This window comes from Lathyrus oleraceus, chromosome 1, assembly GCF_024323335.1.
Source record: "Lathyrus oleraceus cultivar Zhongwan6 chromosome 1, CAAS_Psat_ZW6_1.0, whole genome shotgun sequence".
Taxonomy (NCBI): Eukaryota; Viridiplantae; Streptophyta; class Magnoliopsida; order Fabales; family Fabaceae; genus Lathyrus; species Lathyrus oleraceus.
In genome coordinates this window covers 33,616,784-33,632,515 of record NC_066579.1, presented here as the reverse complement: position 1 = coordinate 33,632,515, position 15,732 = coordinate 33,616,784, and the positions used below count along the sequence as shown (strand labels likewise).

The following is a 15,732-nucleotide window of genomic DNA, read 5'->3' as shown; positions in this document are numbered from 1 at the left end:
GGGTTGGTGGATCACCTGATCCATCACAATCTGATGAAGGATGTCACTGTTGACATTGGAAGACCTCTGAATGCTCTAAATCTGAAGAGTATGGGGGTAATTGAGTAAGTCAGAGCCAAACCAACTCTAGACACTTCTTGGGAAGCACTGAAGGACCAGAGGAAGATTCCCAACAATCTCTATATTTTCTTAAAGATTGACCCTTCAGAAGTAGTGGCTCACTATCTGAATGACCTTGCAAGCCAAGGGGTGGATAATTATGAGTTCTCCGTGGACTGGCTGCCTGAGCATCCACCAAACTTCATGAAGAGGATGCGAGAGCCCTCTGAGAAGTCAAAGAAGGCAAAGAAGGCAAAGTTGGGAGGAACCTCCGGGTCAAGACCTCCAGTCCCTCAGGCTAATTCTCCAAGTAAGTTTATGCCTCTTTCTCGCTCTGTTAAATTAAAGCCTATTGCTTCTTCTCTCCCCCAAGACACTCCCATCTACACCCCATCAGAAATACCTCCCTCAACCACCAGAACTTATAACCCACCATCTCTCAAATTCAATCTCACAACCACTACCCTACCCGTTTCTGAAGCAGAAATGCTGAACGAAACCACCTCACCATCATCTTCCCCACCTTCCTCCCCACCATACTATATTCTCTCACAAGACAACGAACCATCTGACCCCCAATCCCCCACTCTAGCTTAACTTCAGGTACGTGCTCTGGCCTCACAACAACCATCACAACCTGAACCTGAATCTGAAGTCACCTCTCCACCCTCTGAACAACAAAATCCACCTCCATCTGATTAACCTCAAACACCAACCCCTGAACAACAAACTAATCCACCTCCTGAACAACCAGTACCCTCACTATCTGAACATCAACCAAATCCATAACCTGAACAAACAACACCACCTTCCTCTGATATTCACCCGCCACCAACCTCTGATGCCATCATCACTCCTACTCAAGATCCCGCTGACACCAATCCAACTCCACCCTCCTCCCCAACCTCTAACTCTGAACCATAAACTGCCTTCCCCATATTAGAAGAAGCAATAATTGTATTTGCAGAGTCTTCAGTAGAGAAGATCAAGTCTCTGTCTGTCAACTTTGGCATCAATGATGATCCCTCTGCAGTGAGGATCCACTGGAACAGAGTGATTAAATGGATGACCTCTGAACCCTTCAAACTGAAAGGCCTCTCTAGACAAGCCTGCAACGACTTCATCAGAGATGCTGGAATAAGGCTACAGGATCGCTTAGCCAGAGAGGCTGAGGAAAAGGCCAGGAAGGAAGCAGAAGAGAAAGCTCGCCTAGAAGAAGAGCAAATAATTAGAGAAGTTGAAGAGAAGGATATTGTTGAAGCTGCTGCTATTGTGGCTACTGTTGAGGCTGAGGCAAAAGCAAAAACCGAAGCTGAAGAAGCAGCATGCATTGCTGCAGAGGAAACTGCCAAGGCCAATGCTGATACTTTGACTCAGGGGGAGCAATCTAACTCTGATTTTTCCCCTTTGGTCTTAAAGACTTTGGAGGAACTGCAAAAGGAACAACAAGTGATACGAGTAAGGTTGCATCACCAGGATTCCGTCAACACCAACATTCAGAATCTGCTGACTCAGTTGTTCCAAAGGATGCCTCTGCCCCCAAACCCTTAGGCACTTAGGCTCTTTGCTTGTTACTTTTCTTATGATGTTTTTTTCTTATGACTTATGATATATGCTTTCATTGCTACCTATCAATACCTGTTTTCTCTTATATATGAATATCCATTTCCTGCCTATAATTCTATGTCTTTTGGATTCTGACAAAAAGGGGGGAGAACTAAAACAACTATGATGAAAATATATATCTAAACCTCTCAAGGCACTGCGAACATTAAATATCTTAATGACTTATGAGAACTAAAGTTATGCAGGATAATAGCTAAGGTACAAAACCAACTACCACACAAGGAAGGTCCAGTAAGAACTTCTGTTAAATCTGATGATCTAACTCAGGGGGAGTCCATTCTCTTTATCTGATTCTGAGATATTACTTACTGTTTCATCATCACTCAGACTTGTTTTGTTATCATCAAAAAGAGGGAGATTGTAAGAACAAATTTAGTTTTACAATGTATCTCTAAGATTTTGATGATAACAAAGGATGAAACAAAAATGGTACACTAACGAAATTTTTCTAAGTGTGCAGGACTCTGATTAAAACAATCAGATAGACAATCATCAGATACAGAATCAAGCACTAAGATGCTACTCAGAAGATACGCGACCAAGAAGCTCTGACTCTGATCAAACGCATGCGTTAGCTAAAATAAAGAAGTCAAACACTCTGAAGGGGAAGAATGACTCTAGACTCTGAAGACGTGCGCTCTGAAGAAGTCAAATAAAGAGAAACTCTGAAGATAATCAACAACAAGCATTCTTTGAAGTTACAATCAAGACTCTGACGTTAGGATCCTCTGATCCAAAAAGCTTAACCGTGAAGAAACTCGCTTATGGAAAGAAACTATTTTTAGAAGGATGTTATGACGCTCCAAATATTGCTTTGGAAAGAACACGAAGATTAATGACTTTAATCATCCTTAAATGCTCAATATTCTGACATTAACATCACTCAACAGTCTGCTCACTACTCCTATATAAAAGACGGAACACCACCCAAAGAAAACGAAAAACACACGAGAGTACAACACTTCCTCCATTCATTATTCTTTCTCTCACGAGCTGCTGCTCTAACGTGGAAATATTTCTTGTTCTTATCTTGTGTAATATTTGCTTATTATTAGAAGCATTATTCATTACTGTAATCATACTATTGCTAAGATAATTCCTCAAGTGACTTGTGAAGTCTTAAAACTTGAGAGGGATAAGGGATCATTATTCTCTTAGACGGTTGTTTATGTAATCTTTCAAGATTAGTGGATTAAGTCCTTTTTGAAGGCGAAATCACCTTGGTCGGATGGACTGGAGTAGCTTTGAATTTCAAGCAAACCAGTATAAAATTCTGTGTTGAATTCTTTTGTTTCTGCGTGTGTCTAAGTTATAAAAAGTTTTATTTTCCTAAAACAATTCAAACCCCCCTTTCTTGTGTTTTCTCTACCTTCAGTTCCTTCTTCCAAGGAACTCCCATATATCCTTTCTAAATTAGAATCTTTAGAGAAATATATGACTTCAGGTTCTAGGAGATTAAGATCAAGAGGGGGGAGATGAGAATTAGGGATGTCTCTATTCCTGAGGTAGGCGAAGTTTCACCCTCAGAATTTCTCATTAGGTTGGATGTATTATCATTCATGCTAACTAGTGAGCATGAAATGTTGTAGGTAAAAGCTTGAGTTTAGGATGGTACCTGGTGGTGAGATATTGATAAAGCAGAGAAAAGGAAGAAATGCAAAGAACTTGAGCAAGGCACTAGAGATTATTTCTATTAATATTCTCTAGGAAGAAGAAACAAAGAAGTTTTCTAGGAAAATGACTGTAAGTTTGAATGTCAAGGTTGCGAAAACCTCTTAACGCACAATCCCTCATATTTATAGGCAAATGAAACTGAAGGATTCAAACCTAATAGAGAAAGAAATCGCAAGATCAACAACTAGATTTCCCCTTATGGATACACATCAATTCGAGTGCACTCAAGTACACTATAAATTATCTCATTCCCTAGGTAGTCAAGGCACTTCACGTGTCAAAAGAAAAGAATGAAATGTTTCAATGATGGAACTGCATTTAATGTTATCGTTCCCCACTATTTTTTCAACTGACTCAAAACGTTTCCAGTTTTACTTACCAATGGCAACATCTTGGAGGACGAGAAATATTACTTAAGGCTTCCCTCGACTCCTTCAGTCCTCGGAAAAGCCTTGGGGGAAACTGTTATGGACCGGTCAAATGTACAAATGATCCCAATTCATCCCAAATCCACTCCACTTGACCCAAGGTGTAAATATTAGTTGACACGCAAAAGCAAGGTACATTCTCTGATCTTAACTCTTCATTATACTCAACTTGAATCTTGAACAAACTTTTGAATCTTGAACATACTTGAACATTGGAGTGCTAATCATGTAGGTCCAACCCGCGTCGGGGTAAAAGAGATTACCACCACCATTCAAGATCATCAGTTCTCCAACAACATTCATTTTTTATTCTTGAACGGAACAATATCAATATGATATAATTATTATTAATATAAATAAAATTATTTTCCATTAAAATGATTATTAATTATGCAATTAATATTAAAATTTGCGCAATTATAACAATAGACAAAGTCACAACTATACAAATTAAGAATATTTATGCTTACATTTTTATATTATGCATAAGAATTTTAATTAAATGTGAGAATAAAATAAGAAAAAAATAGGAATGCTATTTTAGAAGGTTAATAATAATAATAATAATAATAATAATAATAATAATAATAATAATAATAATAATAATAATAATAATAATAATAGTAATAATAGTAATAATAATATTAATAATGATATTAATAATAATAATAATATTTTTTTTGAAACATGATAATGCAGCTAGTCAAAATATTAAAAAATAATAATAAATGGCAGCTATGAATGCAAAAAAATATCTATACATAATGATGTAGCAAGGAGACATACACATCAATAAAACTAATAGTTGCATTTTAGGAATCTACTTTTTAATATATAAAAAGAAACTACAACCAAAATTATTTTAAAACCATAACTAAACCAATTTAGAGACTTACTTCATTATGCTTAAGTGTCATTTTACTTTTCTAGCAATTTGTTGCTTCCAACATACAAATCTTATCAACTTATATTGGGAATAGAATCTTTAATCATATTTTCATTGCCTCTTCAATTTCATCTGAGTTATTCATTGAGTTTCTAATAACAACTTTTTCTTTTCCTAAACAACTTCTCTGAAAAACGATTTCTCTTTATTGCCTCTTCAATTTCATTTACAATCAACAGTAGCAACATTCCCTCTTTCACCATTTTACAATTTATCTGCAAATCCAGGTTCTTATCATTTTCATTGATTTTGTATTCATTCGGTGTTTATGGATACTTTTATTATTCTTTTCTATTGTTGTTTGCATTGATCATCTTATACAAATCCATATATTTTTTTTTAAAATTTCATCTTCTTCATATTTTATTGCATTATGCTAAATTGATTATCTATTTTGATAAATATATTTGTGCGTTTTGATTGTAATGTATTAATGTTCAGCACAGTTAATGTATCCTAATTGTATTTTTGTTGTAGTGATAATGAGTCGAAAATTAGATTTCGTAAAAGACATCAACGACTCAAAAGAAACATGACGGTCTGATGTTCGAATTATTTGATGCATGGAGTGTGATCAACAGTAAGGGGATTGGGCATATGAATATGCTTTTAATGGATGCAGCGGTAATTAATTTCTTTTAGAATTATGCGTATTTTGTCTGTAAGTTTTTTTATAATCCATATCCAATAAACCAACATTGAATATGCTATTATCATGACTCAATGACATTGGTAATCTTATTAAAAGCACCTTATGGGAAAGCTATGGATCTATGTTTTTGAATTACTACAATGATGAGAATAACAAGGGTGCTATTGCAATTGTTCTCACGCATGCAATGATAAAGGATTGTCAAGGTATCTTATGTCTGATTTTTGCCACACGTAATTGAAGCCATCGATCATTGCACTGATACCATAATGTTTTTTATTGTTTATAGTTTCACATGGATGCAGCGGTTCTAAACCGTTGATTAATGAAGATATTCCAGATATTAAAGAATTTTTGTCTAAGTAATACATTTATCGTATTAACCCATTCCAAAATACTAAATTTTATTTATGTAAGTTCATATATACCAATATATTTTGCTAAATGTTATAGGTTACCTACAAACGAACAGACTCAAAAGCCCACTCAATCATCAAGATCTTTGTCTAATTGGTCCGGAGCATCACAGTATATCCCGGTTGAGAAGTTTGTTCATAAGTCCAAATGCATGTCCTTGAGTCAGTTTGTTCAAGCTCAAATACTTAATTTAGTTTTATGTTAGAAAGTGAATTGTCTTTTTTTTTTCCTAATAAGGTTCATCTTTCTTAACATTCATGCCAATGTAGTATTTCAACGGTATTTCAGAAGTGCATAACTTATTTGACATAACTGATTGCATTTCAACATCTTCTGATATCTTTTGTTAATAAAAAAATAATGTATGTCTAAATCTTCATATGCATTACAATTTATATATCGAAAAAGTCAAAATATGAATTTATACTGCATAATATCCATGTATACTTCATAAGTATGCAATACATACTAAGGATGTATGTTCCATGTATAAACATCTTAGAATGTATTGTTCAATATATACTACGTCTCATTGTTGTGGAAAACAAAAATTAGTAATTTCAATTGAAATGTAGTTGTTTTTCGTTGATTCAACTGCCATACCAGTAAGCATAATTTCAAACAATTACAGTATCAAACAATCATTTCTATGTTAGAACCTCAAGAGCCATAAGATAATATTAAGCAATTGCAATAATTATTCAGCCACTGCCACGTTTTCTTTCTATGCATTAAATTAATTATTCTTCCTTCCCAATGCAGAATACTCGTTATATATATCATGCTTAACCACCTATATAATTCCTTATGGTTGTTAGAACTACGCATGTCATTGTTACCATTAATGAAAGAGTGCTCAGTTTATGTATCTCGTGGAAGTGATTGCAGTTACTTAATTGACTTTTTTTTAGACCGACTATGTTGTAAGGAATTTGTTAAAGTTATCATTCATATTAGTTATAGAATGCTGAATGCATATCAAATTTGATATGTTTTTGACTTTTGAGGTAGAATGTATGGTTGAACTAATGTTGATTAGCCAATGGATAAACAAAAGGTGGATGAAGATTCTCACTTTAATATTATTCTGAAGAAGAAAAGAGCAAGATTAGCTAGAATGCATAGAAAGAGTGTACTGGAATAGAAAAGAGCAAGATTAACATATTCAAACAGTCCCAAATTGTCAGATTCACAAATCAACGAACTGTTTAAAGATGATAGTGCAGATGATCGTATGAACGATGATTCTGAAATGTATATAAATAATTTATCAGTGTGTAACCTTATGTTTTAAGCACATAAAACTTAAAAGTCAACATAACCTTTTTTTATAAGAATACAATTCATAAACATTTTCGATTATGGGCGAGGAAGATGATTTTTATAAGAATGAAGATGTGCAGTTGGACATGCAAACTAATGGTATTTTTGTAAAACTAAGTTGCTATTTAAAATGCATTGTTACATATCCATACGTACTGATGTTACATCGTTCTTCGATTATTAAATTTAGGAGAATATTATGATCTAGGAGATCCAATCATTTGTTGTCAATATTATGGTGCAATATTATGATCCAATCCTTTTAAGTTCAAGATTCCAATTCCTACAATTGAGTCTTCTACGTGCGATATAGACAAAGGAAGTGACCGCGGTGAGATCCTTAAATGATACAGGTTGATAATTTGGGATGAGGCTTCAATGGCTTACATATTTTGTTTTGAAGCATTAGATAACACCCTCAAAGACATCATGGGTGGATCCAAATCATCTGATAAAATATTTGGAGGTAAGGTAGTTTTTTTTGTTGGCAAGTTCCGGAAGATTCTACTAGTTATACCAAGAAAACGTTGTTCAGATATAATATTGTCGCGCCACAAAAAATACCTAAGTGCATCGCACGCTCGAAGATATAATAGAGTCGCCATCGAACTTTATTTATTCCCGAAGGAAATATTTGATTAAACCCAGGGGAAGAGAAAGAGGGTAAAAGAATTGTGGAAATTTGTTGACTGCGATGTCATTACATTGTTTCTCATGTTATGGGTATCAAGGTAGTAATAACTGAAAAGTCTATTGTTGTGCTTCTGAACATGGAGAAGGTCGGGGGCAGAAGAATTTACAACATCAATCCCAGGGCTAAGTACATGTCCCAGGAAATCATTCCCACCATCTTTTCCCATAACCCTGAAGGACGAACATCCTCTAAGAATCAAGAGCTCCACAAGAATTTGAGGGTGTGGCTCAAGATAATTCTATGATGCATCCACCACTACCTATCATCTAATTCTTCTGACTACATCAACACAGATTAGAAGTGCATCCTCAACTGCTTTCACAAGGGTCTGAAGCTCAACCTACCATCTCTTCTCTTCAAATACTTAAGAGATTCAGTCAGAGATACCAGAAACAACATAAAGCCAAGGAACTACATCCCCTTGGGTAGGTTGATCTCAGATGTTCTCATTAAGAGTGGTCTGGTGGATCATCTCATTCATCTGATGGAAGACATCATAGTTGACATTGGGAAGCCCCTAAATGGAAGGAATCTGAAGAGTATGGGATTGATTGACAAGGTCCTTGTCAAACCTACCAGAAACACCTCTTGGGAGGAACTAAAGGACAAAGGAGAGAAAGTGAATGGGATGTACCTCTTCACCAAGATTGATCCTCCAGAAGTCATAGAAATTTATCTGAAAGATCTGGAAGCTCAAGGTTACGACATATCTGGCTTCAACATGGATTGGCTCCTAGATCATCCTCCAAACTTCTTGAAAAGAAAGAGGGAACCTTCTTAGAAGATGACTGTTCATAAAAAGAAGATTCTCAAGTTGGGAGAGTCTTCAGCAACCAAGAAGAAGCCAGTGCCTCTGACCTCTTCTTCAGCACCTTCTGGTAAGATCTCAATCTCAGACAATTTGAACTCCTCCATCTCTGGTTCTAGGCTACTTGCCTTATCACTTCCTCTACCACCTCCCAAAATCTCCACCACAGTTACAACTTCCTCCATTCCACCTCCCATAAATATTTCTGTTCCCACTTAAAAATCCAAATCTCAACAACCAACAACCTCAGTCCCTACCACATCTGAACCAACACCATCCATACCAATTCCATCTGAACCAAACCCATCTAACCAAACCAACTCAGAACCTACACCTTCTCAATCCTTTCCATCAGAACCCACAACCTCTGAACCCATTCCTCTCAGAACCATCACACCTTATTCTCCATTACCTCTCTTCAACCTCCAAACAACTTCCATCCCACGATCTGAAGCACTCTTGTTCAACAAACCCTTATCACCAAACCTCTCCACCACCCACAACTCCCCTTCTTACTATGACCTCACCATATACTCTAAACATCCTGGTTCAGATTATCCCGACCTAACCTCCCCAAACCATGAAGATTTTCAAGCTACAGTTGACTCAGAAAGAACTCTTTTTGTACCAACAGACCAACCAACGCATGAATCTTTTGAACCTGAACTCACCCTAATAACCTTTGATGAGGCATTAACCAAGTTCTTAGAAAGTTCAGCTTCTATGTTCAAGAAGCTCTCTGACGAATCTAGCACCAGTGAGAACCTTTCTGAAGTAAGGACTAACTGTAACATAGTCACCAGATGGATGATATCTGAGATCTTCAACAGATGATCTTGCCCCTCTGGTCATCAGGACTTTGGAAGAGCTGCAGAAGGAACAACAACTGGTAAGAGCCAGACTCGACAAACAAGATCAGGTCAACAACATCATTCAGAACCTGCTAGCCGAGCTACTTCAGAGGATGCCTCATCCAGCTCAACCTTAGAGACTTTAGTATTTTTTTAAAAAATTCTAAGTGTTTTTAGTTCTAAGGCTTAGTTTGTGATCTTTTCTCGTTGTACTTTCTGAAGTTTTTCTAATAAATGAAATTATGGCTTATTTACTTTTTGAGTATGAAAAAAAGGGTGAGAATTAGATAGAAGTCTTTTGATGAATTATTTTATCTAAATCTCAGAAATGCAATGCTTACATTCTGACATAAAATTATTGCATAGTTCTAAGTCACTTTTTAGGACCTATCTGAACCAAGGGAAGCTTGAATTCTTATTTGAGAAACTATTAAATTAAGTCAAACAACCTAAGAAGATATGGTAAGAAATTCTCTATCCCAGAAACCCATATCTGATACTAAATATCTTTAAAAATCACTGTTGAGTATCAGACTTAGGGGGAGATTGCTAATCTCAAAGGGAGTCACTTTTCTATCTGACTTTGATCATTTTCAGTTTAGTATCTCTTAAAGTACTTAGTGTTTCATCAAAATCCTAAGTTTTGTCATCATCAAAAAGGGGGACATTGTTAGAACAAGATTTTGATTCTGCAATATATCTCTAAGTTTTAATGATAACAAAGAATGAAGCAATTTGGTACCCTAACCGTTTTCTTAAGTGTGCAGGATTCTAAGTTGAAATGACTCTGATAAGTCACCTTCTAATTCTTAAGAAACTAATATTTCACATATGAAGCAGTCCAAAAGCGTTGACCCAACACAAAGAGAAATCACATATGACTCTGAACAAAATGCATCTGAGGAGCAATCACCTGAATAATATGAATCTGAAGTTCAAGCTCTAAGGATCTAATTCCGAGGACTCTATCTGAAGACTCTGCAAAGAGATATCTGAATACTCTAATCATGCTCACCTCATTCCGACACATGCTCAGAAACACGCCATCAGATGTCACCTGGTCAGAAACTTAATCTGTAAGCATTCAAATTGTAGTAAAATCCTTTTAAGGAAACATTTGATTATGCTCCTAGTCTATTATGGAAAGGACAAGGAATTTACTACATTTGTCTCCCACAACTGGCATGAAATTTTTATTGATTCCCCCAACGGTATTATCTCAAGTGCTATATAAGGGCCTTTTCACAACTTGCCAAAACATAACCATGATGCAACAACTTCATCATACAACTGTTTCACCACTTTTACGAAGAACAACTCATGCTCTGCATACTCTGATTATTTCTTCACCATTGTTGTTGTAAGAAAAAAATTCCATACAAGATTTGTTGCTCAATACTGTGTGGCTATCTTTCACTATTCTTAAATTGTTTCTATATTGCTTATCTAGAAGCATTTAATGAAACACTTTATAATTCTTGTAATTATTTTTGATTCCTCAAGTGACTTGTTTAGGTCTGTAGGCTTGAGAGGGCTAAGAAGTAGTTGAATCCTAAGACGAACTTTGTAATCTGTTGAGATTAGTGGATTAAGTCCTTGTTGAAGGCGAAATCACCTTGGTCGGGTGAACTAGAGTAGCTTTGATTTTCAAGTGAACCATGATAAATCATTTGTGTTGTAATTATTATTCTTTGTGTGTGTTGTTGCAAAAATCTTTTAATTCCTGTGAAAACAATTCAAACCCCCCCTTTCTTGTTTTTCTCTACCTTTAGCATGTCCTTACTTCACTCAGGGGACCTTTTATATCCGATTATTTTGTTGTTTGTCTTATTGCTTTCATCTTTAATTTTATTTCAATTTGTTTAGTCTCCCCCATTATTTCACTTCACGGAATCGAGTTTGAATTGATCCGTTCTTAGTATGCAAAACACTTTGGTTAGATTTGATCTTGATCTAAATTTTCTTTGATCAATAGCATATGTTAATGGAATGAAATCATTTTGTGTTTTGGTTAAACTTTGATTCAAAATTAAAATCTTAAAGTGCTTTTGAAAATTTCAAAATTTGAGATTTTACAAGATTGATTCGAATCATTCAGTTTTACACTGAATTTTTGATCTCAATCAAATTGGAAATAAATGGAATTCAACGATTTGATTATGATCAAATTTTATACTTGATCCTGATCATTTCCCCGGGGACAAATTCTGTTTGATTTGATTCAAATCAATATTTTTCAAAAATTTATATGACATGATTAGAATTGATTTGTTTTTCAAAAATTCATGGTCGGTTCTGTGGAATTTGATTCGAATCAAATTTTCAAACATGATTCGAATCACATGGCATTTGATTCGAATCACACATTGTCTAATCTGAATAAACTATAATTTTTTTCAAAAAACTGTTATTTCTTCCATTCCACTTCATTTTCTCATTTGATTTAAATTAGATTTTTCTCTTGGTTCGAATCTAACTAACCTTTTCAACCATTTTGTGTGCTTAATCTCAAGCACATATAAAACCTTTTTGCCATCATCTCTCAAAAAACATTCATCATTCTGAACATATTTTTCACTGTGATTTTTAGTGAAAATTAATTTCCTCTATTTTGAGTATTCAAAGTCTTGTAAAGAAATTCTTGCATCTTCAACTTCAATTGAGTTCAGATCTTGATAACGAGAGTTCTGAGATTGATTGAAGGAGGCGCTTACTTGAAACTAACATTTTTGGAGATCTTGTTGGGTTTTTCAGATTGTTAGCAAGATTGAGGGATTGTCAATGGTGATGACAAATTCCATTGAAAAGAAGTAGGTTATTCTCTCCAACATTTCCTTAGTAGTAATTGTATAGAAGGCTACAACTCTTGATGGAGTTCCAAGTTCAATTTCTTTTCAGATTATCAATCACAAAACTAGGTTAACCAGTTATCCAATTCCAACAAAACCTAATGTTTACGTAATAAATCACTATCAATGAACAAATAATATAATAGGACGGAATTTAACTTCAAGAGTAAGAGAGAGAGAGAGAGAGAGAGAGAGAGAGAGAGAGAGAGAGAGATGACACTGAGATTTATAGTGTTTTGACATTTATCCTCACTTTGCCTACATGCACTCTTCAATGGTTTCCCATTGGAACCTGCCTAATTCCTTTTTTTAACAAATATTTACAAGAGTTCATACAATCACCAATCCATAATACAACTGAGAAAACAAATCTCCTAATTTGGATCTTGACTTGTATACAACATACTTTGCCAAACTCTTATATGTAATACTTACTCGAATACGTTTCTTGAATCCTCCAATAAAACCAATTCTGCTCAAATTCTTTGTGTGTAGCATTCAACCTCTTGATCCTACCAATTCCTTGAATGGTGAAATTGTCTGAAGATCTGAGAAGAACTTCGTCTTATCTGTAGCCTTTCTCATAGTCACTACTAAGGAAATTCTTGAGAGAATAACTTACTTCTTTCAATGGAAATTGTCACCACCATTGACAATCACCTCAATCTTGCTAACAACCTGAAAAACTCAACAAGAACTCCAAGAAAGGTTAATTTCAAGTACGTGTCTCCTTCAATAAATCTCTTAAGTCTCGTTATCAAGATCTAAACTAAATTGAAGTTGAAGATACAAAAATTTCGTAGCAAGACTTTGAACACTTAAAACAGAAGAATTTGATTTTCACTAAATATCACACTTAAAAATATGATCACAATGATAAATATTATGTGAGAGATGATGACAAAAAGGTTTTACATGTGCTTGAGATTAAGCGCATAAAATAGTTAAAAAAGTTAGTTAGATTTGAATGAAGAGCAATTTATGATTTGAATCAAATGAGTAAATGAAATGGTATAAAAGGAATAACTGATTTTTGAATAACTACCAGTTGACTCGGGTCAAGCAAGTGGTGATTCGAATTAAATGCCACGTGATTCGAAACATTTGAAAAAGTTGATTCGAATCAAATGCCACATAATTGACAATGAATATTTGAAAAAGGAGATTGATTCAAATCATATATGAAGTTTGAGTCGAATCAAATCAAACAAAATTTGTCACCAGGAAAATGATTCATATCAACTAAAATTTTTGATTCAAATCAAATGACTAAGTTCCACTAATGTACAATTTGACCAAGATCAAAATTTCAGTGTAAAACTGTATGATTCGAATTAAACTTGTAAAATCTCAAATTTTCAAATTTTCAAAAACATTTTGAGATTTTACTTTTGAATCAAACTTTAACCAAAACACAAAATATTTTCATTCCACTAACATATGCAATTAATTAAAGGACATCATGATAAATATCAAATCTAACCAAAGTTTTATGAATGATAAAAACGAATCTTTTCAAATTTGATTCCGAGAAGTGCAATATTGAAGGAGACTCAACGAATCGAAATAAAATCAAAGATGAAAGCGATAAAACAAGCAACAAAATAGCCGGATATAAAACCCTCTGATTGAAGTAGGGACATGCAACTACAAAAGGTTCTCACACCTAAAGCGGACAGTACTTTGTACCCACAGTGGCGCGAACATGAAGTTGATTGGAACATTGACGTGGTCTAGGGAAACTCAAAGTTCGCAGGGTTCCCCTTAGCCTCGACTGGGGTGAAACTATTTAGGGCTAGCCAAAATAGTCACACATTATTTGGGAGACCAAGAGTTGTTTATATACAACACTCATACTACTCAATTCAACGAGACGTCTTTTTTAAAGGAAAAAGTCGTGAAAGTTCATACACCTAAAACAGACAATACTTTTCCGCCATAATTGTGTGGACCCGAGTTCCTCTAAAACAATTTGGAAGGATTGAAATAAAGTTTGCAAAAATATTCAATTAAAAAAGACCATCAACCAAAAAGATCAGTTGAATATGAGCTTGATTCAAATTAAGAAAAAAGTGATTTCACTTAATTATGACCTAGGTCTCAAATAAAATAAGGTAATATTAATCATAAAAATATCATGATTTGAATCAAGTGCACAAAATACTAAAAACAAATCTATAAATCACTTGATTATTCAAATCAAATAAAAGAGTGATTCGAGACACTTAGATCATATACTTAAAAAATATGTTTTTAATGTGATGTAGAGTTTTAAAAAATACCCCTTTTTACGAGACTAAGCAAAAAGAGAAATTATTGCAGAACACAAACTACATCATATCCAAATAAGAAAGATGTTTGAAATTTGAAAGAGGGGGATCGTGTTGATGAGAAGGAACAGTTTGATGTGTATGCTTGTCCTCTTGGTGGATAGCATGGATTCTTAAGGTCAATCTTGAGGTACAACACGTTCGGTAATGTTGCTGCAACTAATACCTTTCCATCTGCAACAATCATTTCCTTCGTAAGAGGAAAGTCTGAATGAAGGATCATTAAAGCTTCCTTTGTGTTCAACAAGTGCTTGCCTCTCTTGTTCCAAGCAGCTTAATATAGCCGCGGGAACAAAAACCAAAGTTCTGTATCTACACATGTTTGAGAGAAACAGAGACTTCAAAAACACAACATGTGATTTTTAAGTGTAATTAGGGAGTTTCAAAGAACATGATATAATATAACATTTTTATATAACAATTTCTTATATTAATGAGAACACGATATAATATAAGAAGAAACACGCTTTAGGTTTGAAGATAATGGCAAGAACATTGACTTTATTGTCAGTCAAAATCGTCACCCTTGAAACCTAACGACTTTTTCCTGAATGACTTTTGAGATGTTCACACTGTAATTACTAATTAATTTAGAGAAAGTTGTGAGTACAAAAACTACTTATGGATGTAACACAGCTTACAATCACAAGAAAGCTTGAAAGATGTCTTACATATCGGTGTTAGTTTGGTTCCTTGCAGTTACGACTCTCACTCTTGCATGGAGTCACAATCATCAACCTGCACCGCCACGACCCAACGACCCTATCATCAGTTACCGGCCACCAACCATTGGTCTCAAGTACAATCCTCCCAACCAAAAACAACGACATGTTCAAAGAAAGCTGAGAAAGATACCCGGTTTGTCTCCTGTAGTTCCTAGCATTGGCCTCCCAAGAGAACAACATTTAAAGCCTCGAATCCCAACAAGGCCAGTTCGACCGCCTCCTTCATTGTAAGAGTATATATATAATATAACAACACATCCCTTTACAATCCCATACTGTTTATGTATGAGAAGCTTATTATTGGCTCAAA

General features: G+C 34.8%; 2 protein-coding genes across 2 annotated transcripts; both read left to right on the top strand.

The window, feature by feature from the left end:
* The first annotated feature begins 1,164 nt into the window (after positions 1–1,164).
* On the top strand, positions 1,165–1,650 carry LOC127089074 (eukaryotic translation initiation factor 4 gamma-like). The gene has a single exon (XM_051029345.1). The coding sequence runs from the start codon at positions 1,165–1,167 to the stop codon at positions 1,648–1,650; it is 486 nt and encodes a 161-aa protein (XP_050885302.1).
* Positions 1,651–4,723: 3,073 nt separating this feature from the next.
* LOC127115404 (uncharacterized) lies at positions 4,724–6,148 on the top strand. The gene is made up of 5 exons (XM_051046963.1): positions 4,724–5,000; positions 5,251–5,397; positions 5,522–5,631; positions 5,715–5,787; positions 5,879–6,148. The coding sequence occupies exons 2-5, from the start codon at positions 5,390–5,392 to the stop codon at positions 6,045–6,047; spliced, it is 360 nt and encodes a 119-aa protein (XP_050902920.1). The 5' UTR covers positions 4,724–5,000; positions 5,251–5,389; the 3' UTR covers positions 6,048–6,148.
* Positions 6,149–15,732: the final 9,584 nt, after the last annotated feature.

Excerpts from the sequence above, each read along its gene's own strand:
- LOC127089074 (XM_051029345.1), top strand. The coding sequence starts at position 1,165 with ATGACCTCTGAACCCTTCAAACTGAAAGGCCTCTCTAGACAAGCCTGC.
- LOC127115404 (XM_051046963.1), top strand. Across the intron at positions 5,632-5,714 it reads AATGATAAAGGATTGTCAAG|TTTCACATGGATGCAGCGGT; the intron begins GTATCTTATGTC and ends TATTGTTTATAG. Across the intron at positions 5,788-5,878 it reads ATTAAAGAATTTTTGTCTAA|GTTACCTACAAACGAACAGA; the intron begins GTAATACATTTA and ends TAAATGTTATAG.